This window comes from Tupaia chinensis, unplaced genomic scaffold, assembly GCF_000334495.1.
Source record: "Tupaia chinensis unplaced genomic scaffold, TupChi_1.0 Scaffold000578_2, whole genome shotgun sequence".
Lineage (NCBI taxonomy): Eukaryota > Metazoa > Chordata > Mammalia > Scandentia > Tupaiidae > Tupaia > Tupaia belangeri.
In genome coordinates, this window is record NW_006160094.1 from 7,298,173 (window position 1) to 7,319,979 (window position 21,807).

At 53.2% G+C, this 21,807-nt stretch overlaps 1 protein-coding gene across 1 annotated transcript in view; it reads left to right on the forward strand.

Annotated features, from left to right (window-relative positions):
- Positions 1-2,443: 2,443 nt before the first annotated feature.
- The window catches only part of CECR2 (CECR2 histone acetyl-lysine reader), a gene marked incomplete at its 5' end in the record, with an annotated part of 69,473 nt that continues 50,109 nt past the window's right edge, over positions 2,444-21,807 (forward strand). Inside the window, 5 exon segments of the mRNA XM_027775645.1 lie at positions 2,444-2,538; positions 15,892-16,075; positions 17,188-17,327; positions 18,699-18,803; positions 21,055-21,104. Coding sequence (XP_027631446.1) covers positions 2,444-2,538; positions 15,892-16,075; positions 17,188-17,327; positions 18,699-18,803; positions 21,055-21,104 — 574 coding nt within the window.

Genomic DNA, 21,807 nt, shown 5'->3' on the forward strand with positions numbered 1-21,807 from the left:
AGGTCTGGAGTCCCCATTTCCCCCTCTGTCCCTGGGTCACTAAGTTTGTCAGGACCTCCCTCCCTCCTGGCTGGAGGAAGTGGCTCTTGCCGGCCCCTGACATCCCCCTCAGCCAGCAGCTCCACCATGCTCCCCGCCGCAGAAATCGGCTGTCGCTCTGTCCTGAAAGCAAGGCCAAACCCCTGAGCTTGGTGTTAGGTGTCCTTTGCTGGTTACGCCAACCCAAGAACCGAATAGCCCCCGGGCCTCTGCACCTGGTGGTACCCACCCCCACCCTGTCACCAGGCTTCCCTGGGCAGCAGCGGCCTCAGCACCCACAGTGCTCCCAGCACCTCCCCTACCCGGGTGGCACTGAGCATGTTTTCACTGTGTGCTCCCTGATACCTCCTCGCTACCCGAGCTCCCGTGCTGAGGAAGTCCCCGGTCCCCGGTCCCCATACATGGTGGTTGCTCAGGAGATAGGCATTGAATGAATCACGCCAACAGTTACAGCTCGGACTGTCTCAGAGGCGGGCCTCCCATCTTCGGATGGGCACTGACTACATTGTGGAAAGGCGCTCTGACCGCAGGAGTTCAGCGCATCAGGACCGCGTACGCTCTCGGCAGCCCCCGGTGTGCACGGTAAAGCACACACAGGCCTGCAGGAGCGAGTCTTGGTGCTGAGCTCTGAGCTCCGCCTGCCTGGCCTTCCCGGCTGGCACCCTCCTCTTCGCCTGAGCTCTCTCAGCCCGTAGTCTGTTCGTGTCTGTGCTTGGCGACTGTACTCACACTTTTATTGTCATTTGCTACAGCGCGCATGCTCTCCCCGGAGAGAGACACGCAGAAAGTGAGACGCCATCGGGTGGGACCCCGCCAGCCCTTCACTCTCTGGGCGTGTACGCACACACGTCTCTGGGCGTGTACGCACACACACGTGGCCTGTGTGTTTCTCAGGCTGCCGGGTTGGAGACTCGGACCATGTAGTGGGCACGTGTGATCCAGCCACTTTGACCTTCTTGACACCGACTGATCACGCTTATCCATTTTCTGGTCCTGTGACATTTTTAGATTGGTTTTAAACTTAAGAATTTTTAAAATAAAATAATGAGGGGCTCAGCAGGTGGCATGGTGGTTAAGGCACTGGACACTCTCACATGGCCGACCACAGTTTGATTCCTGAACCTGGTGGCTTGCTTTCTCATTTCTCCCTCTCTCTCTGATAAAATTAAAGTAGATAAATGAATAAATACAATTAAATAAATAATTTAAAATAAAGTAATGAAACAAAATAGTTTACAAAAGAACTCGTTCCTGGGACCAGCAGTTAGCGTAATGGCTATGTCGCTGGACTCCCATAGCCAACCGCGGTTCTAATCCCAGACCCTGTGGCTTAAACTCACACCGGGAGCATGTGTGTGCGTGCCCAAGATCCTGAGAGGAGAATGGAGGAGAAGGGATTGCGGCGTAGCCTCCTCCCGGGAGGTGATTTCTCAGTTTCTGTCTCTGTCTCTCTCTGTCTTTCTGGTGAATGCACGTGCCCTATAGCAAACACCTCTCAGAAAAATAAAAAGAGCTCTTGTCCCGGAAGCCCAGGGCTGTCTTAGTGGGCATCACCATCGACGTTGCCATCTGAGGCCACAGCTTGAGTCCACCTCGCCCTTCCAGAATCGTTAACCGTTAACGGGGTTCTCAAGTTGGGATTTCCTGTAGATTAGGTGAGGAGACCTAAGTAAGTTTGGGGGAAACGGAATTAAAGTGTGAGTTCATATTGGAACATAAAAAAGTTAAATCCGTGCATAGTGTTTTCGTACACACATTTTCCGTGCGCTCCTTGAAGACCCTGCATGGACCTGGGCGTGTGAGGTGTACTGGTCCACCCGGGGGGTGTCGTGCACATGGGAGGCAGCGTGCTGGCATGTGAGGACGTGGGACAGGACACGTTCCGCCACCTCCAGAGACACCTCGTCAGGTGCAGAAGACAAACAGCATCTGCTGGTTCCCGTGTTCTGGCCGGCTGAGCGCTGGCCACTGAACCTCAGGGGAAGCCACCGCGCCTCACCAGGGACACCGGGCCATTGGTGTAGACGCCTCCCTTCTGTCCAGACCATGTCGGGGCCGCTGTTCCAGCCGTCTCCTCCCCGTGGTGGAGGTGCGGGCCACTCCTGCCGTGCTGTCTGGTTCAGTGCGGCCACGGTGGCTTATCTGCGTCTGCGCTGGGTGCGCAGGGGACGAAGGACGCTCGCTGGACGTGCTGTCGACCCTGGACTCCCTCTGGCCGCTAAATAGGAAGCAGGGGTGTCCCCGGGACCCAGTGCGTGGTCGCAGCTGGCGGGATAGGAGAGGGCGTGTCCTTTAGTGTGGGGGTGCAGGGAGTGGGTGGGCTACAGGGCGCGGCTTGGGGAGCCCTGGGTGGGTCCAGGAGGGCAGGCATCTGGGAGCGCTCAATCTCTGTCCTCTGTCTCAGGAGCTGGAAGCGGCCCTCCATCGCGATGACGTGGGGTTCATCAGTGACCTGATCGCCTGCCTGCTCCAGGGCTGTTACCAGCGGAGGGACATCACGTGAGTCACCCCTCCCTGCCCGGAAAACTAGCTCGCAGTCAGGGGGCTCCTATCTCCTGTGAGAATCCAGGACCGAGCCCCTGTGCCCACGGACTCCAGCCCTGCTTTGGCCGCCTCGCAGTCGGGCTTTCTTCTTCGTGTGTGTTTTCTTTGCCGTGTTCGCCACATACCGCATCACACCTTTAAAGTAGGTTTTGCCACATTTTCCACTTGAGTATCTTCTGTTCACGTGACTGGCCATGGTGGCATCGAGTCAGGCCTCTAGGCTCCTCGCCCGGTCACTGCCCAGGAAACAGCCCTCCCATGTCCGTGATGCCTAGAAACAGCAAAAGCTTCCCCATGTGGACCAGTGGCTGCCAACTTTGTCTTGTCCCTAACTTGATGCACATTTTGTGTTCTTTTTCAATTACGTTTTCTTTTTTAATTTGCAGTAGAAGGCACAGAGATAGGTGTGCACACTCTCTTGGTGGGTTTTCAAGCCACTGGGAGCATCCAGACCCCGGTCCACCACGTGGCTTCTCAGTCTGCCACTGATCACGCCCGCAGCCTGGGCCTGATAAACATGCTCTTAGCTACGTTTTTATTTCTTTGCTGATTTTTATATAGAATAGAATTATAGAGGCCAGCAGGTGACACAGTGGTTAAGGTGCTGGACTCCCACGTGGCTACTGCGGTTCAAGTCCCAGACCTTGGAAGCTTGAAACTCATGTCAGGTGTGTGCGTGCATAAGAGGAGAGGGGACTACAGCATGGCCAGCTACCCTGGAGGGTGATTTCTCACTTTCTCTCTGGCAAACACATGTGCCCTATAGCAAAAAGTCTCTTAAAAAAAAAGAGAGAGAGAGAATATAGAATTGTAGAGGAAACTTAACAGAATGGCAAAACACGGTGGGCTTCCCAGTCTCTGGGGAAACCATGCCGTGTTTAGATCGTTGAAGTTTGTGTTTTTCATTAAAGACAGTATCTCAAGTGCCTTCATCCTTGTGACTCCTGTCTGCGGGGGTCGAGGCCTAATGGCGTGTGAGAGCCTTGCTGCAGGTGATGGGCTACCCCCGTTTTCCTCAGGGTCCTTGTTTTTAGGGGTGTTGGTGTTCTTGCACTTAGTGTAATGGCTTCCCCCCAGAAGTCCCACAGCATAGTTATAAATACAAACGATAATAAAATTTTTAAATTATGTATTTAGTAATTTTCTTCTGTTCTCGAGTATGTAGACTTTGGGGGGGTGGTGCTACAGCAGTTGCTCCTTTTATAACCACCTTCCTTTAGACGTGATTGTCAGGTAATCCAGCTGGTGGGTGGGCAGTGCACAGCGGTATGCGGGACGCACTGGGGCACGACCCCGGCCCCTTAGGGTCAGTTCCCGGAAGTACAGTCAGTAGAAATGCCCATTTAAGATCCATTTTTAAGACAAACTCTGTGTTCCCCACCACAGAAGTGGTGACCGCCCAGTGCAGGGGGCTGTGGGTATAAGCCATGCTGGGGTCGGGCGGAGGCATCCAGCCATCACGGTGGTGCAGCCCGAGCAGGTGCCTGTCCGGGGGCAAGGTGCGAGCTGCGCCTTCTCACCAGGCCTGCGGCTCCAGTGCGCCCCACCTCTACGCCAGGGCTGGCCCTGCCCCAGGTCCACCTTAGCCAATCCAGGCCGTGATTACAGAGTTGCGTCATGTTCTGTAAGAAATCCCCTTATTCTGATCAGAATCATGTAAACCTTTGAGGACACTGGGGCAGAATTGACTGAAGTCCTTAATGTCACTGAAGGAATGGAGGCAAGGGAGGTTAAGGAGTTAGTGGCCCACGGTGACAGGGCTGGCAGTTGCTGCCCCGGGCCTGCAGCAGACACGCAGCCCGGTGTGCTGTGACAAGAAAAGGGAAGGCAACGGGTTTCCTTTAAAGCAGGGGTCTTGCCTCTCTGTGGGATGTGTTCTTTGGCACTGTAATACAGCCTGTAAACCCCACATGAGAATGTTTGGTTTTGGTTTTGGTTTTGGGGGAGATTTTTTGCTACAGGGAGCATGCGCTCGCTGAAAAGAGCGAGAAAAAAATCACCCCCCTGGGGGTTGGCCACACCGCAGTCCCTTCTCCACTCTCCTCTCAGGACTTTGGGCACACACGCACACGAGCCCGGCGTGAGTTTCAAGCTGCAGAGTCCAGGGCTCAAACTGCAGTCGACCATGTGGGAGTTCAGCACCTTAACCACTATGCCACCTGCTGGCCCCCTGATGTTTTTTAACTTCAGTTGCCAGAGGGCACATATGCTCTCCAAAGAGAGACAGAGCACCCCATCACACCACAGTTCCTTCTCTTCCATTTCTCCATCCCATCAGGACTTCGGGTACACATGTACCTGGCATGTTTTTTGAGATCTGAGACTGGGATTGAAACCGCAGTCAGGCGTGTGGGATCTGGCTCCTGCTGCACACTGCCTATAGCGGCACCAGCTCTAAGAGTAACATGTGAAATAATTAAGTAATGGTATTATATTGGGCCCAGTCCATGGTCTGGTGGTCACAGCAGCCGGGTCCCATTTAGCTAGCTGCACAGCTTGGAAAACATCAGGTGCGTGTGCGTGTGTGTGCATGTGTGCGCACACATGTTCAAAATCCTGAAAGGACCCTTAGGGTCAGTTCCCGGAAGTACAGTCAGTAGAAATGCCCATTTAAGATCCATTTTTAAGACAAACTCTGTGTTCCCCACCACAGAAGTGGTGACCGCCCAGTGCAGGGGGCTGTGGGTATAAGCCATGCTGGGGTCGGGCGGAGGCATCCAGCCATCACGGTGGTGCAGCCCGAGCAGGTGCCTGTCCGGGGGCAAGGTGCGAGCTGCGCCTTCTCACCAGGCCTGCGGCTCCAGTGCGCCCCACCTCTACGCCAGGGCTGGCCCTGCCCCAGGTCCACCTTAGCCAATCCAGGCCGTGATTACAGAGTTGCGTCATGTTCTGTAAGAAATCCCCTTATTCTGATCAGAATCATGTAAACCTTTGAGGACACTGGGGCAGAATTGACTGAAGTCCTTAATGTCACTGAAGGAATGGAGGCAAGGGAGGTTAAGGAGTTAGTGGCCCACGGTGACAGGGCTGGCAGTTGCTGCCCCGGGCCTGCAGCAGACACGCAGCCCGGTGTGCTGTGACAAGAAAAGGGAAGGCAACGGGTTTCCTTTAAAGCAGGGGTCTTGCCTCTCTGTGGGATGTGTTCTTTGGCACTGTAATACAGCCTGTAAACCCCACATGAGAATGTTTGGTTTTGGTTTTGGTTTTGGGGGAGATTTTTTGCTACAGGGAGCATGCGCTCGCTGAAAAGAGCGAGAAAAAAATCACCCCCCTGGGGGTTGGCCACACCGCAGTCCCTTCTCCACTCTCCTCTCAGGACTTTGGGCACACACGCACACGAGCCCGGCGTGAGTTTCAAGCTGCAGAGTCCAGGGCTCAAACTGCAGTCGACCATGTGGGAGTTCAGCACCTTAACCACTATGCCACCTGCTGGCCCCCTGATGTTTTTTAACTTCAGTTGCCAGAGGGCACATATGCTCTCCAAAGAGAGACAGAGCACCCCATCACACCACAGTTCCTTCTCTTCCATTTCTCCATCCCATCAGGACTTCGGGTACACATGTACCTGGCATGTTTTTTGAGATCTGAGACTGGGATTGAAACCGCAGTCAGGCGTGTGGGATCTGGCTCCTGCTGCACACTGCCTATAGCGGCACCAGCTCTAAGAGTAACATGTGAAATAATTAAGTAATGGTATTATATTGGGCCCAGTCCATGGTCTGGTGGTCACAGCAGCCGGGTCCCATTTAGCTAGCTGCACAGCTTGGAAAACATCAGGTGCGTGTGCGTGTGTGTGCATGTGTGCGCACACATGTTCAAAATCCTGAAAGGAGGGAGAGATGGAAGAGAAGGGACTGTGGTGTAACCAAGCCCCATGACACAGGCTTTTTCGCCCCCTCCTAGTCTTTTACCCTCCCCTGTCCCCGCCCCTCTACAAGCACACGCCCTCTCTGGCATATACCAATAAAACTATAGGATTACAAAAACCCAACTACACTTTTAAAAAAATTAAGTAAAATATTTAAAGAGTCAAATTTTTGATGTAGTAACGTGTTTCTTTATTGATTCATTAAATATGTATTCTAGGGGACCAGCAGATGGCGTCATGGTTACGTTGCTGGACTCCCACATAATCAACTGTGGTTCAAGTCCCAGACCCCGTGGCTTGGAACTCACACTGGGCATGTGTGCGTGTGTGGCCAAGATCCCGGGAGGGGAGGAAAAGGGATTGCGCGCACACACACACACACACACACACACACACACGGGAGTGATTTCTCTCTTTCTGTCTCTGTCTCTCCAGCAAGTGCACATGGCTTATAGCCAAAACCTCTCGAAAGAAAGAAAGAAAAACATTCTAGAAGCAGGTCTCTGTAAGTGCTGAGTATCTGCAGTATCTACAACGTGATACGAAAATACCTGCTTTCTGCTGCTGAAAAATACACTGGTACTACTAAAATTCAAATTGTGGGTAATGTAGAACTTCAGATATTCCTCTATTAAAAGCAAAAGTGTAATTTTTCATAGCCAAGTTCATGGACCCCGGGTTGTAATTATGGACCTCTTCTTTAAAAGGTTATTCAAGTCTCAAATAAGGGCTGGTCCTGTGGCCTGGTGATTAAGGGAGCTGGATCCCATGGCCCCAGCCGTTTGAAAACCTGCTCGGTATATCGGTGTGCGTGCTCACAACCTGAGGGGTGCGGAAGTGGAGGAGGAAGGGTTGGCATTGACACAGCCCATTGGGGGTCTTTGTCTGGCAAGTGCATGTGTACTCTGGCAAATTTGAGAAGAGAGAAAAGAAGAAAACTCAAACTAAGCTGCTCTCGAGAATCTGCATGTTAGCTGTAAGAGGACCTTAGCGATCCCACTTCCGTTTTTATAGCCTGGGGACACTAAGACAACACTGAGGTGCTCTGCTCCACCAGCTCGTCGCTGTGCTCTTTATGGACCAGCGGGTGGCATGGTAGTTGTGATGCTGGACTCCCACATGGCTGGCTGTGGTTCCAGTCTCAGACCTGGTAGCTTGCTTTCCCACTTTCCCTTTCTCTCTCTGTCTCTATCTGGTCAAATAAAATAAATAATAAAATACAAATAAAGTTAAATAAATTTTTTTTTAAATAGAGATTTTTGCTATAGGGTCACGTGCACTTGCCGGAGAGATAGACAGACAAAGCGAGAAATCACCTCCCTTCCCCCAGGGGGATGGCCACACTGCAATCCCTTCTCCTCCATTCTCCTTTTGAGATTTTGGACACATGTGCACATATGCCCGGGGTGAGTTTTAAGCCGCCAGATCTGGGACTCAAACCAGTCTACTACATGGAAGTCTAGCAACGTAACCATTATGCCATCTGCTGGACCCTCCGTTTTATCCAGGTTTAAATTTTGCTGGTTCCCTCGTGTTTAGGCAGTGTATCATCATTTTGCCAGTACTGGTAGTGTTCAGTATTTACTCATGTGTGTATGGATTCTGTGCGTGTGTGCGTGTGTGTGTGAGAGAGACGTGTTTGCTGAAGTCCTTTCCTTGTTTTAAATTTAGGGGTTTACCTTTTTTTTTTATTGAGTTGGGGTCAGCCCAGACCTTGGTAGTTGAGCTGGATTCCCCTGGCCAGGTGCAGTTTCACTTCTTAAGAAGTCAGTGCCTGGGGGCCAGCAGGTGGTGGTTATGGTGGCTGGACCCTCCTGGCTCACAGTGCAGTTAGAGTCCTGGGCCCAGCAGCTTGAAAAACACACCAGATGCATGTGCAGGTGTGGGCCAAATCCTAAGGACAGAATGGAGGAAAGGGATTGCAGCGAGGCTATCCCCCAGGTGTTGACTTATCCCCCACCCCTCACCCCTGCCTCCATCAAGCACATGTACCCTATAGCAAAAAATTTTAAGAAGAAGAAAGAAATGCGGGCCAGCCAGCTCCATGGTGTAGTGGTTTAGCGCTCTGAATAAGTGCTGGATCCCACGCGGCTGACCATGGTTTAGCCATGGTGATTTGAAAACCATGCCAGGTGCATATGTGTGCCCCAAATCCTGACAGGATGTAGAAACGGGGACCAGGAATTGCAGCGTGCCCCCGCCTGGGGGTGTGGTTTCTCCCTCTCCCCCCTCTGTCTCTCTGTCTCTGTGTGGCAAGCACACACACACCCTCTGGGTCACCAGTCAACCTCTCCGTGCCTACCTCAGTGTCAGCGAAGTGTTTTTAGGATCCTGTTAGAAGTGTTACAGTTTCAGCCTGTTAGTGTCTTGATGGTGCCCCCCTTTAAACGAGGGGGAGAGAGTCTGAGCAAGAGAAGGGGCGGGAAGGGGAGAGGCCTTTTGGACACCTGCCCCAGCGCCCATCCTCCCCAGGCTGTGCCCTGCCGTGGACCGTCTGCCGTGTGCTCCCGTGGCCAGCCCGGTGGAGTACGGGCTCTATGTCCGAGTGCAGAGTGAGGTACAGGGTGATGTTTATTGTTCCCCTTAACATGTGTCATTGCAGGAGGATTCAGAAAGCTGTGGGAAAGTGGAATTAAAGTACGGTTAGTTCTGGCTTAAGCAGCGCTGACACCCCGTGGTTTTCCGTGGTGTGCGCTGGTGCCGTCTGGTCGAAACGGTTCTCGGACGCTGCCCTCCTTGTTGGTCCATTGGTCTTGTGTGCACACAAGCTCCAGACTGCCCTAAAACCGGGCAGTGTAAGTTCAACGACCGTCCTTTTGGGTTTTTTAGTTTTTGCTGTTCTAAGTCTGTTGCATTCTCATATAAATTTCAAAACCAGTTTGTCGATTTCTACATACGTACACGCAGAACTCTGTCAGAAAGATCTTAGAGTGCCGAGCTGGCCGGCACGGCTGGCCCTCACTGTCTGGTATGTCCTCTTCTGCCTTCTCAAACTCCACCTAGCTGCACCTACCTTTTAATTAGAACGTTTAGTCCACTTCATTTAACGGGCTGGTGCTTACCTTTCCACTTCCGAGTGTAGGGTTCTCTGACTTCAGCTGTCCCCACAGCGGTGTAGCCGGCCCCGTTCCCGTTTCAGGGCCCGGCTCCCAGCAGCAGGCACCCCGTCCCGGGCTGGCCTCTCCTCTCAGGGCATGGGTCCGGTCTCCCCCGTGCAGGGGAAGCTGCTTCGTCCTTCGTCCTTCATCCTTCGTGTGGAGCCTTCCCCCTTCACCTGCTCTGGTGGGCATGGCGGCGGCTTCCCGCCTGCTCTGGGTGAGGGCCGCCGTCTGATTCCGAGTGATTTGCCAGACCTGCAGAGTGGCTGTCCCAGCCCGCAGCGGCATCCGTGGCTTCCGGTCTCCGCGTCCTACAACGCTGGTTGTTGTCTCTTTTTTAAAGTTTATTTCACTGAGAGAAAAAGGCACGGCAGCGAGGCGTCACACACCCACCCAGCCCTCAGCAGCCGGGGCAGAAGCACATGCTTTGCATGACCTGGGATCTGAACGGTGCCCTCCACGTGGCCCAGCCTTGCCGGGCAGCACTGCTCTGCCACACCTGCCCCGTCCACTGCTGCCCGCCCCCACGAGTGCAGAGCGGGCATCTGGTGTGGTGTGGGGCGGTGCTTCCAAGTCACGGGCGTCCTCCTGTTTCCGTTTCTCTCTGGTCCTGTAATGCCTGCCTTCTGCTCAATGATGGTTTTTTAAAGTGTGTGTGCATGTGTGTGTGTGTTTAGTGGTTTTAGGGCATTTTTTAAAAAATTATTTCTTTAATTTTATTTATTCATTTATTTTCTTTGGACCAGAGAAGGAGAGGGAAAGTGAGAAAGCCAGCCACCAGGTCGAGGACTTGAATGTTGGTCAGCCATGTGGGAGTGTGCGGTGCCCCAGCCACTGTGCCACGTGCTGGTCCTGGATTTAGGACGTTCTGTAGTCACACCTTACATCTGACAACTCAGACCTCGGGCAGACAGCGTTAGGGCCCCATTGGTAATAGTTTCACAAGAAGTCCTTTACAGTTTAAAGACTGTGTGCTTTGTTTATCTGCACATGTAAAAGCTGCAGGACACACGTTCCGTTGCCGAGACAGACTGCGTGTTGATACTCGGTCCTGTTTTCCCTGGATGCGAAACACTGATCTTTAGCCACCGCGGTTGTCACGCTGCTCCCGGTTGTGAGGGACAGGCAGCCGTGTGCAGCCCCAAGAAGAGCTGCTCCTTCATTTGCTTTGGCTGAGGTCTTATTATGATCTTCAAGAATAAATGCTTGCTGTCAGCTATTCTTTTTTTAAAATATTTATTTTATTTTATTTTTTAACTTTTCTGTAGGGCTTATGTACTCACCAGAGAGACACCGTGAGAGAGAGAAAGCGAGCTACCTGGTCTGGGACTTGGATTGCGGTCGGCCACGTGGGAGTCCAGCTCCTTATCCACCATGCCACCTGCTGGCCCCTTTATGAACTATTCTAGCAGACTTTTGACTTACCATATTACCAGAATCTTTTTCTTTTCTTTTTTTTTTTTTTTAACTTCATTTTACTGCAGCATGGAGAACCATGAGAGAGAGAAAGGAGACGTGAGAAATTACCCCACCACCACCACCCTGGGGTGGATGGCCATATAGCAATCCCTTCTCCATTTTCCTCTTGGGATTTTGGGCACACACACACATCTGGCGTGTTTTTCAGGCCCCTGGGCCTGGGACTCCAGCCCTGTACAGCCATGTGGCATCCAGCACCTTAACTACCACGCCACCTGCTGGCCCGTTACCAGACTCGTGTTGAGTGTGGCGTGACGGAGGGTGCATGCACTTCCCATGTCCTTCACCTTCGGTGGCAGCAAGTGGAAAAGTGTCGTTTTCATTTCCCTAACACATACCTCAAAGAACTCAAGAGCCTTATTTTATTTTTCTATGTTTTTATGTTTTTGCTATAGTGTACATGCACTCTCCAGAGAGAGAGAGACAGGGAAGGTGAGAAGTTGCCCTGGGGTGGCCACACTGCACTTCCTCTTCCTCCATTCTCATTTCCGTCTCACATGTGCACGAGCTGCCCGGTCCAGCATTCAAACCACACGTGCAGCCACGTGGAATCCAGCCACCTTTACATCCATGCCACCTGGAGGCCTGGGCTTCCTCTTTATTTTATTTATGATGTTTCTAAAACACGTTGCAGGTCAGCCCCACTCGTCACAGCTCGGGGCTGTGTCTGGCTGCAGGCGGAACAGGCTCTCTCGTTTTGGGACTCGCCGAGCGTGGATGGTCTCACTGTAGAAGCGTGTTCTGTGGTGCAGTCAGGAAGAAACCCTCTGCTGGGTCTCCACAGCAGGTGGCTAACTCAGGGCAAGAAGGGCGGTCCGCTCTCCCGTCCCCTTCCCCATCTCCCCGTCTGTAAGGAAGGAAGAGGGACTGAGAGCTGTTCCCTCACACGATGCTAAGAAGTCGGCACTGGTCTTTCCTATTTTGTGGGATGGAAAGCGAATGAGAAAGCAGGTCGTTTCGGGTGATTCACATTTTGGCTTTCCACAGACAAGGACGTAGACCTGTGCTCAGAACATCCAGTTGGTTTGATCTTTTCTTAAAGTCATAATCAAATGAAGTGTTTCTCGATGATTCAGGATAATTTCAGAAGGAGAGGAAGTGTAGGGACCAGCAGATGGCATAATGGTTATGTTGCTGGACTCCCATGTAGTCAACCGTGGTTTGAGTCCCAGACCCGGTGGCTTAAACTCATGCCGGGCACATGCGCGTGTCTGCCTAAGATCCCAAGAGGAGAATGGAGGAGAAGGGATTGCGGCGTGGCCACCCCCTGGGGGACGATTTCTCACTTTCTGTCTCTCTCTGTCTTTCCTGTGAGTGCATGCACCCTACAGCAAACACCTCTTCAAAAACAGAAAAAAGTAGAAGTATTTGGTCATTAGAGGTAATCGCACTAAGCTGAATGGGCAAGTAAAGTCTGTGGGGGTTCCAGGTGATCCGAACTCCAGAACCGAGGTTGGAGAAGTCAGACACCACCGCCAGGTGGTAGCACAGGGCAGAGTCCAAGAGCCCGTGCAGAGCATGTGTGCCGTTCTTCCGGGGAGAGAACACATGACCCAGTCAGTCTCTGCTAATCTCCTACAGAAGATTATGAGCCTCCGAGTAGGAAGCATGAGTCCCATCCCACTTCCTGGAGCCTCTTCATTTAAACGACCCGTTTCCCCTCCTGTTCCGATGTGGCATCGCGAGTGGTGTGCCTAGAGTCGGGCGATGGAGGGAACTTGGATTGCAAGCCCCTCGAGAATCTTGTTGTTTAGGGCGGGATTGTGGTGCCTTTGGCAAAGGTGGTAAAACTGAAACTGAGGGGAACCAGCAGTTAGCGTAATGGCTATGTCACTGAATTCCCACGTAGTCGACTGCGGTTCGCATCCCGGACCCGGTTGCTTAAAACTCATGCCGGGCGTGTGTGTGTGCACGTGCCCAAGATCCCGAGAGGAGAATGGAGGAGAAGGGATTGCGGTGTGACCATCCCCCCGGGGGGTGATTTCTCGCTTTCTGTCTCTCTGTCTCTGTCTGTCTGGCGAGCGCACGCGCCCTATAGCGAAAAACCTCTCAAAAAAAAAAAAACCTGAAACTGAGCAGGGTGCTATGGCTGTCAGAAAGGAACCTCAGATGAAGTCCTTTGAGACGAATAGGGACTCCCACACCCAAGGGAGACCGAAGCGCATCGCTGAAAGACAGGCCTCTCTCGTGTGGGGCTGGTGTGTGCGCGTCCTGGTCCTCGTGCTAGAACGCCAGAGGCCTCCCTGCCCAGCCCGACCCAGCCCCACCTCAGCCCTCAGCACTGCCCCACCCGCTCTCACCCTGCCAGGGTGTCTTGGTGCTGCAGCCGGGGCTGTGTCTTACTGCAGGCAGAGCTGGCTGTGCTGTCTCAGGCCTCAGGGAGCATTAGACATTCTGGGACGCACATGGCAGATAAAGGATTGTTGACCACAGGGAGAAGGTCGTCTACACTCTGCCTTCTAAAAAGCTACTTTTTAAGAACGCCCTGTTTTGGGGGCCAGCAGGTGGCACAGTGGTCAGAATGCTGGACTCCCAGATGGCCAACTGCAGTTCCATCTCAGACCTGCGTGCACGTGCTGTCTCCCTCTCTCTGGTGAGCACACGTGCCCTATAGCAAATTAAAAGCTAGTAATAATAAACAATAAGATTTAAATCAAAACAAAACGTCCTTTTTATTTTTACATTCACCCTAGCCACACTGTCTGCTTCCTCCTGCCTCTTCCCAGCCCTTCCCCCCTGACGGGCAGCACCAGCTTCCCAGGCCATGGGGCAGGAGGCTGGCCGGTCTTGTGAGATCCGAGCACGACCAGCGTGCCCTGCACTGTGCGGGGCGGGGGGGGGGAGGGACCTGCATCTATCCTGTCGAGTTTGCGAGAGCTTGGGTGTTGGAACAGCTGGGCTCCGTCTTCTCTCTCTATCTTTAAAATTTTGCCATATGACATCTGCGTGCGCTGGAGTGGGGGTGAAAGAGCACATCCCCTCTCCTGGCTGGGGGATGGCCATGCCGCGGGCTCTTCTCCCACCGGGATTTCGGGCACACACGCACACACCTGGTATGTTTTTCAAGCCTCCAGGTCCAGGCCTTGGACTGTGCAGTCAGCCATGCGGGTCCAGCACCTTAGCCACCATGGCCCCTGCTCTGCTGGTCCTGACAGTACTCTGTCCTGAGTAGCTAACAAACCCATGTTGTCCCCGGTGAGGTGATGCTAATAGGGGAGGGAATTTTCTTCTCTTTGAAAAAGAAATCTGTGTAATTTTCTTATTTCCTAAGGCTCCTGCTCTTTGCCATAAATGTATCCTTTGACTTTTTCTACACTTTTAACTACCGTACATTATAAATTAGCATGGTTCACGCCTTTTTAAAAAAATGATAGTGATGGGACCAGCAGGTGGCGTAATGGTTACATTGCTGGACTCTCACATAGCTGCCCGCTGTTTGAGCCCCAGACCCGGTGGCTTAAAACTCATGTGAGACTGGAGGAGAAGGGGTTGCGGCGTGGCCATCTCCTCCACCCCCCGGCGGCCCACATCCCCCCCCCCCCCCCCCGGGGTTATTTCTCACTTTCTGTCTCTTTGTCTCTCTGGCGAGCACACGTGCCCTATAACAAACAAATCTCTCTCTTAAAAACAAAGAACACACACGATAGTGACAACTCCCTTAGATAGCTCTTTGCTTATGAGTAAGGAAGAATGTCCACAGAAAGGTGAAGTGAGTTATACTTGAATTCTTTAATAGTTGAGATACAGAGTAACAACCTGACAAGTAGCACATTGTTACATGCAAGGCACATTTAGGTTTTAATTAAAATGCAGTTATAGAATTCCCAGTCTGACTGCAGCCAAGAAAAACTTAACTTACCATCAAGCTTTCTTAAGGGAGTTCTGTAAAAACCTTATCTTCACCGTTTCCTTTTTTTTTTTTTTTTTTTGATTTTTTTTTTTTTGTGGGCATTTGTTTGTTTTTTGGAGAGTTTTTTTTTTTTTTTTTTTTTTTTTTTTTTAAAAATGACCACACCACAATCCCTTCTCCTCCATTCTCCTCTCCGGATCTTGGGCACGCACGCACACATGCCTGGCGTGAGTGTTAAGCCACCAGGTCCGGGATGCGAACCGTGGTTGACTACATGGGAGTTCAGCGACATACCCAGTTACGCTAACTGCTGGTCCCTCACTGTTTCTAATACAGTATGGAGTCAGGAGTTCATACAGGACAAACTGTAGCTGCTGGTATCCTGGAGAGGCTGTCTGCTCTACCTCTTTGTTTTTAAATCACCGGAGGGCAGCCTGGGAACGGTGCAGAGCAGGCGCCTCCCTGGAGCATGGTTAAGCCTCAGTCCTTTTCTCTCCACCTCCACCCCGTTGGGCCTTGGGGCTGCGTGCATGGTCTGAACCCCGATCAGCCACAGGCGATCCGCTTTTGAGCTGACTTCAGCCCTGCACCACGTAGCCAGCCCTCCTCTTTGGAACCTTGAAGCATAGTTGAATTTAGCTGGCAAGGCCGAGAGTGTGTAGTTGGTTTGCCCTGCCGTCCTGCGGGGTAGACCCGTCTGAACTGGACGTCTGTCTGAACTGAGCGACGCTCATTGCACGAAGGCAGGGCGAGGTTGTGGCCAGTTTACCATTACTGATCTCACCTGAGCGTGCCGGTTGTGGTTTAAAGGATGTGTGGAAGCTTTGGGGACTTGTCAGACTACAGCCACCAAGTAGATCACCCCGTACACGCAGCTTCAGACAGGGGCTTTCTGACCTCCCGCGGCTGCCTGTCCTTTCTGCTGTCTATTCATGCGTGCCAGCTGTCCGCCCCGGCTCCCCCACCCGTCCTCACTTGTACTCACGTGTGCTTGTGTCTGGGCCGCTGGTCAGGCCTCAGACGTTCCACAGCTACCTAGAAGACATCATCAACTACCGCTGGGAGCTGGAGGAGGGGAAGCCCAACCCCCTGAGGGAGGCCAGTTTCCAGGAGCTGCCGCTCCGCACGCGCGTGGAGATCCTGCACCGGCTCTGCGACTACCGGCTGGACGCCGACGACGTCTTCGACCTCCTCAAGGTGCGTGCGGCCAGCCCTCCCCGAGCAGTGGGATGCCGCCGGCTACAGTGGAGGGGGACGCAGACAGGAGCAACACCAAGCCCAGGCTCGGCCTGCATCTGGTCTCGGAGCTGTTTACAGGCCGCGTCACTCCCTGGGCCAGACTTGCAGGGCCACGTTTGTGCATAACTGAGGTCTCTGTGGAGGACTCCGGGGGCTGGAACCGGATGTGCTGGTGAGGTCCGTCCTCTGCTCACATGCGTGTTGATGGCGAAGGCGCGGGGCTCTCCCGCCCTCTCCGTCTGCCCTCGGTCTGCTCTAGAAGTGCTCCTGGGGTGGGGGTGGGGGGAGCACACCTTACTGCCTCCTCTTGTCGAGAGGTCAGTTTCTTTTTCTTAAAGAATTATTTTTTATTTAACTTTATTTACTCACTTGTTTTGATTTGACCAGAGAGGGTCAGAGTGAGAAAGCCAGCCGCCAGGTCCAGCGTCTGTAACCACTATGCCAGCTACCGGCCCGAGAGGTCGGTCTAATCCCCTTCGGTCGTGAGTGGTGACATGTGTGGGTGACGTCTCGGGTTCCGCTTTGCTCACACACACGCTATAGAAATGGCTGTGTAGCTGAGCCCCAGCTGCCGTGGGCCAGGTTGTCCACAGCAGCGGGAGGGTCAGTGCAGGTCCAGCCCTGCGGTAAACCGAGCGCTGCCTCGCCGGACCTCAGCTGGCATGAGACGTGGCTGTAGGTTCTGACCACTCTGCCGTGGGGACCCAGGGACAGAGCCCTCGCCCGCGTGTACACAGCTGCCCGCCTGACACCAGCTCCTTCCGGGCGCACACAGTCCCGAGCAGACCTGGGAAGTGCTCACCAGCGCTCCTTGTAGGCTCTTTTTGCAGAAATGGGAGCGGTGGGGTGGGACGCCTCTGAAGTACTCCCATATGTCCTTCAGGAAGGTGCCACCTCCCATCCCGCCTCTCATAGCCCTGACTGAAAATGACAAGGCTCATTGGACTTTGTAAAAATGAAGGATGTTCAACTTCTCATTTTCATTTTTTCTTGTGCATTCCCCCAAGTCTTCACTCTGTCTCCCCAAGTCCCTGTTCCTGTCTCCCCAAGTCCGTTTCCTGTCTCCCCAGGGCCTGGATGCAGACAGCCTCCGCGTGGAGCCTCTGGGCGAGGACAACTCCGGGGCGCTCTACTGGTATTTCTACGGGACGCGGATGTACAAAGAGGACCCTGTGCAAGGGAAGTCCAGCGGGGAGCTGTCCACAAGCAGGTACCCTGGGATGTCGGGAAATCCCAGGCCTCGCAGCAAAGCGGTTAAGTGCCGTGTGCCGGGAGCTGCACCCCACACGGCTGACCGCAACTCCGAATCAGCTGGCAGCTGGGAACATGTGCAGAGCTGTGTGTGTGCACACTCACGCCCTGTGGAGGGCTGCTTTCTCTCTCTCTAACAAACTCTGCATCCTCTGAGAATAAACATAAAAATAAAAGTAAACTTTTTTTTTAATTGTTTAAATTAACTTTCTTTTTTTTTTTTTTTTGGAGAGATTTTTCACTGTAGGGCGCGTGCGCTCGCCAGACAGACAGACAGAGACAGAGAGACAGAAAGCGAGAAATCACCCCCCAGGGGGGATGGTCACGCCGCAATCCCTTCTCCTCCATTCTCCTCTCGGGATCTTGGGCACGCACGCACACGCGCCTGGCGTGAGTTTTAAGCCACCAGGTCCGGGACACGAACCGCCGTCGACTACGTGGGAGTCCAGCAACATAGCCATTACGCTAACTGCTGGTTCCCTAGAATTGATGATTAACTTTCTGAACCATCGGTATGAGACCAGAGGGACCTTAAGTGATTCCTTAAGGGGCCAGCAGGTGGCACATTGGCTAAGGTGCTAGACTCCCACCTGGCCTAACTGCCGAGGTTCGAGTCTCAGACCCTGTAGCTTGAAAATCATACCAGGCATGTATGCACGGGTGCCCGGCCAAAATCCCAGGAGAGTGGAGGTGCGACCACCCTCCCTGGGAGATGATTTCTCTCTCTCTCTCTGTTTCTTCCTGTCTCTCCCTGGTGAGCACATGCACCCTGTGGCAGAAACCTTAAAAATAAAAAGGATAACGCAAGCCTTATTGAGTCCTTTCTCGTGAGGGAGAGGTCTGCATTCATAGCACCCTGAGACGAATCACCTCTGCCCGTTCCCCTTACTGCCGGGTGCCATGCTCCCATTCGGTGGTGCCGTATTTGAATATTGCCGGACAGCAGTTTTCCTTGGCCCCCTCCTGCCGACGAGGACTGGACCTCACCCGCTGTCCCCATTAGATTCCCTCTCTCCCGCTCAGGGCAGGACGCTGTACTCGCTACTTTATAAACCACCTTGGGGCCGGGTATGGGTGTTCAGCTAAAGCACGTGCTCTTTGTGGGCTGACCCCCAGGAAGGTACCAGCTGGGTTCTGGGGCTGGGCCTCAGCGCGGGGGTCCTCGGGCGCCATCTCCTCCTGTCTCTCCCTTCCTCTGGCTTTCTCACTCACATACGGAATGAATGAACGAGTGAGTGAACGAATGAGTGAAGGGACGCTTTCTGAGAAGTCCTATGTGACACCTGTCCCTGGCCCAGAACATGCCCGTTACATATGCTCTGTCCACTAGGGAAAGCGAAGGCCAGAGACATGTCTCCGGCGTTCCTGGGAAAACAGGGAAAAGAAGAGGGAGGCCCCCGAAGCGGAAGCGGATACAGGAGGAGATTGCTGCAAGGTAAAGCGGGTTGCCGGCCCGAGGTTAGGACGCAACGTGCGCTGGGAGGTGCCCTTTCCACATCCTGGGGCGGACGCGGGGCGCGGACACAGAGCTGCACACGCTCTCCGCGGTCTGTGCCTGCGTGTTCGGTGATGGGCTGGGTTTCCACGTGCTGAGGCTTCATCTGAACAAGACGTGGCAGAGTAGGAGCCGAGAAGCACAGGGCGTCCAGCACGCGTCCACTGGGAACGGGCTCTGCCACCCGTGGTGCACAGGAAGAGCGCACAGACGCTGGGTGAGGTGAGCTAGTCAGCATCGCAGGACAGGCAGACTTCACACCCGGCTGTCTGCACTAAGGACGGTGAACACTGACTGTGCCCAGACGCGCTTTATTTCCCGTAGCATGCTGTTTCCTATGATTTAGCAGAACTAGGGTCTCGGGCCAGCAGGTGGTGGATTGGCTAAGGTGCTGAATCCCACGTGGCCAACTCCGTGGTTCAGAGGTTTTAACAAAATACTGGGCGCATGTGCATATATGGCCCAGCCCCGAGAGGAGACTGGAGGAGGACTACAGCGTGGCCACTCCCCCAGGCTGCTTTCTCACTTTCCCTCTCTCTCCAGCATGCACATTTGTCCTATGACAGAAATCTGTTTTGTTTTGTTTTGTTTTTTTAAAGTAAGATTTTAAACTTTATTTTTTTTTTTTAATTTTATGCTTAATTGTAGCAGAGAGATTTGGTTGCATTTGGGAGATTTTCTTTTCTTTTTTTTGGAGAGGTTTTTTCACTATAGGGCACGTGCGCTCGCCAGACAGACAGAGACAGAGACAGAAAGCGAGAAATCACCCCCCAGGGGGGATGGTCACACCGCAATCCCTTCTCCTCCATTCTCCTCTCGGGATCTTGGGCACGCACTCACACGCACCCGGCATGAGTTTTAAGCCACTGGGTCTGGTATGCGAACCATGGTCGACTATGTGGGAGTCCAGCGACATAGCCATTACGCTAACTGTTGGCTCCCAGGAGATTTTCTTTTATATATCATGTTTTAGGAAATTTGTCCATATCTTTATATGCATTTTCGGAATCTGTCCTATACTGTATAAATACACTTTTTACTTAAGGACCCGATCTCATTATAAAGAGAGATGTGAGAAATGTGGCCATATTCTTTAAAAATGTAATAACATAGAACAGCTTGTTCTCTCAAAGTTTTAGAACTACTGGTACTTAATGTGAATACGGGATTCAGGTCACACGTCGCTGTGTTACTTTCTAACCACTAAGAACTGTTTCTGGAAGATACTAGCTAGATCAGTCGGGTTTGAGTGGTTTAAAACTCCGCTTTCCGGGAGCTCGACTGCACTGGGCCTGTCTGTCTCTGGGCGGTGCTTGTGGGAAACGTCCTGTGGCACACGTGTCCCGCGTGCATGGTGCCTGTGGCCGGCTTGCCCTGGCATCCGCTCGTCCAGGGTTCAGGACGCCATTACGGACCTCCCTCCACCTCCCCGTCAGTGCCAGCAGTTAGGGTACCTTCCCCGGGGACGGAGCCACCGCCGCCCACATACACGGTCACACGATTGCTTCGGCACTGTGAGTCTGAGACACTAGCAGAGTATTTTAAAGTTAAGTGAAAGTTTGGTTCCTAAAGTCCCATCTTAGTGCTCTGCGGGGACCCATGGTTGTGGCTCCTGCGGCACAGTACCAGTGCAGGGTGTCCTCATTCTCACGGGACAGCCCACAGCCCGGGGCTGCCTTAGAGGTTTGAAAAGAGAAAGAGCATCCATTGAGGATCCTTTTGTTCCAGAAATGCACATGACAGCGCCGTAGTTCGTTAAACCGCGTGACTTAACAGCGGTGCTCTGAGTTGGGCTCCTTTCCTGGGGCCCACGAGGTGAGCAGCAGGGCGTGGAGGCCCAAGCCTGGTTCGGGATGCCCTTCCGTAGCGCAGCTCTGCATCAGGGAGGGAGACGTTGCGGTCCTCAGGGCTCCTGTTGTGTGGGCATTTAACTGTGAGCGCGATTCCCCCGTCTGATTCCCAGAGGGCGTTTCAGCAGCTGGGACTTTGTGCACATGGACGTCGTTGTGACGTTGGGGTCAGCGCGTCCCCTCAGCTGCCACGCCTGCACCCATGCGCTCGCTGCCACTCACGGACCCGTTCCTCCTAACGCCAGCTCCCCGGAGACACACACATTTCCCATGCCCTTCTATGGGAAGCACTGGCCATTTTGGGTTTGTTTTAATTGCCATCTGTTTTTCCTGTGTTTCAGTGAAAAGCAAGAAGAAAACTCATTGGCATCTGAGCCACAGGCAAGAAATGGTAATGTCGCAAAGAAGCGATTCGGTACCCGTGGTTGTTTATGTGGTGGGGACTCTGTCCTTCCCCAGGGCCCCACCAGGTGTGGTTAAAGAGCCTTGCAGTGGCTGAGCAGCTGCCCCGAGAGCTGGACTTTGTTGTCAGCACCGGGGGCATGGTGCTTCCCTTGCAGGCCACACTGCACGCGGGTTCCCTACCCGGAGTAATTCTGTACTCCAGGGAGCATCCACCTCGGGGCAAGCTCCACCCTCACAGTGGAAATGAGACAAGGTACACAGAGGCCCAGCTCAGCATCATTTAGTAAAACATAAATCCCTGAGTTTCCCAAATGTTCCGTTCTGTTAGGTCATCGGGGAAGGCTTGACGTACCTTTCTGTGTGTGTCATCACTGTCCCAACGACCCAGTAGCTTATTAAAATCACACTCGCAAGGCCAGCTGGTGGGCCTGGTGGTTAAGGCGCAGGAGTCCCACCTGGTCAGCCATGGTTCCAGTCCCAGATCCGTGGCTTGACAATCATGCCAGGCGCATATGTTGCATACTAAATACCCTGAGGGGAGGCATAAGGAGGGACTGTGGTGGCCATCCCCCCGGGGTTCCTCATTCCTCCTCTCTCTGCAGGCAAAGCCTGAAAACAAAAAAACAAAAGCTCACTATGTATTCGTGTTGCCTGTCGGCACGCTGGCAGTGGGCTAGCCGCAGGGTGAG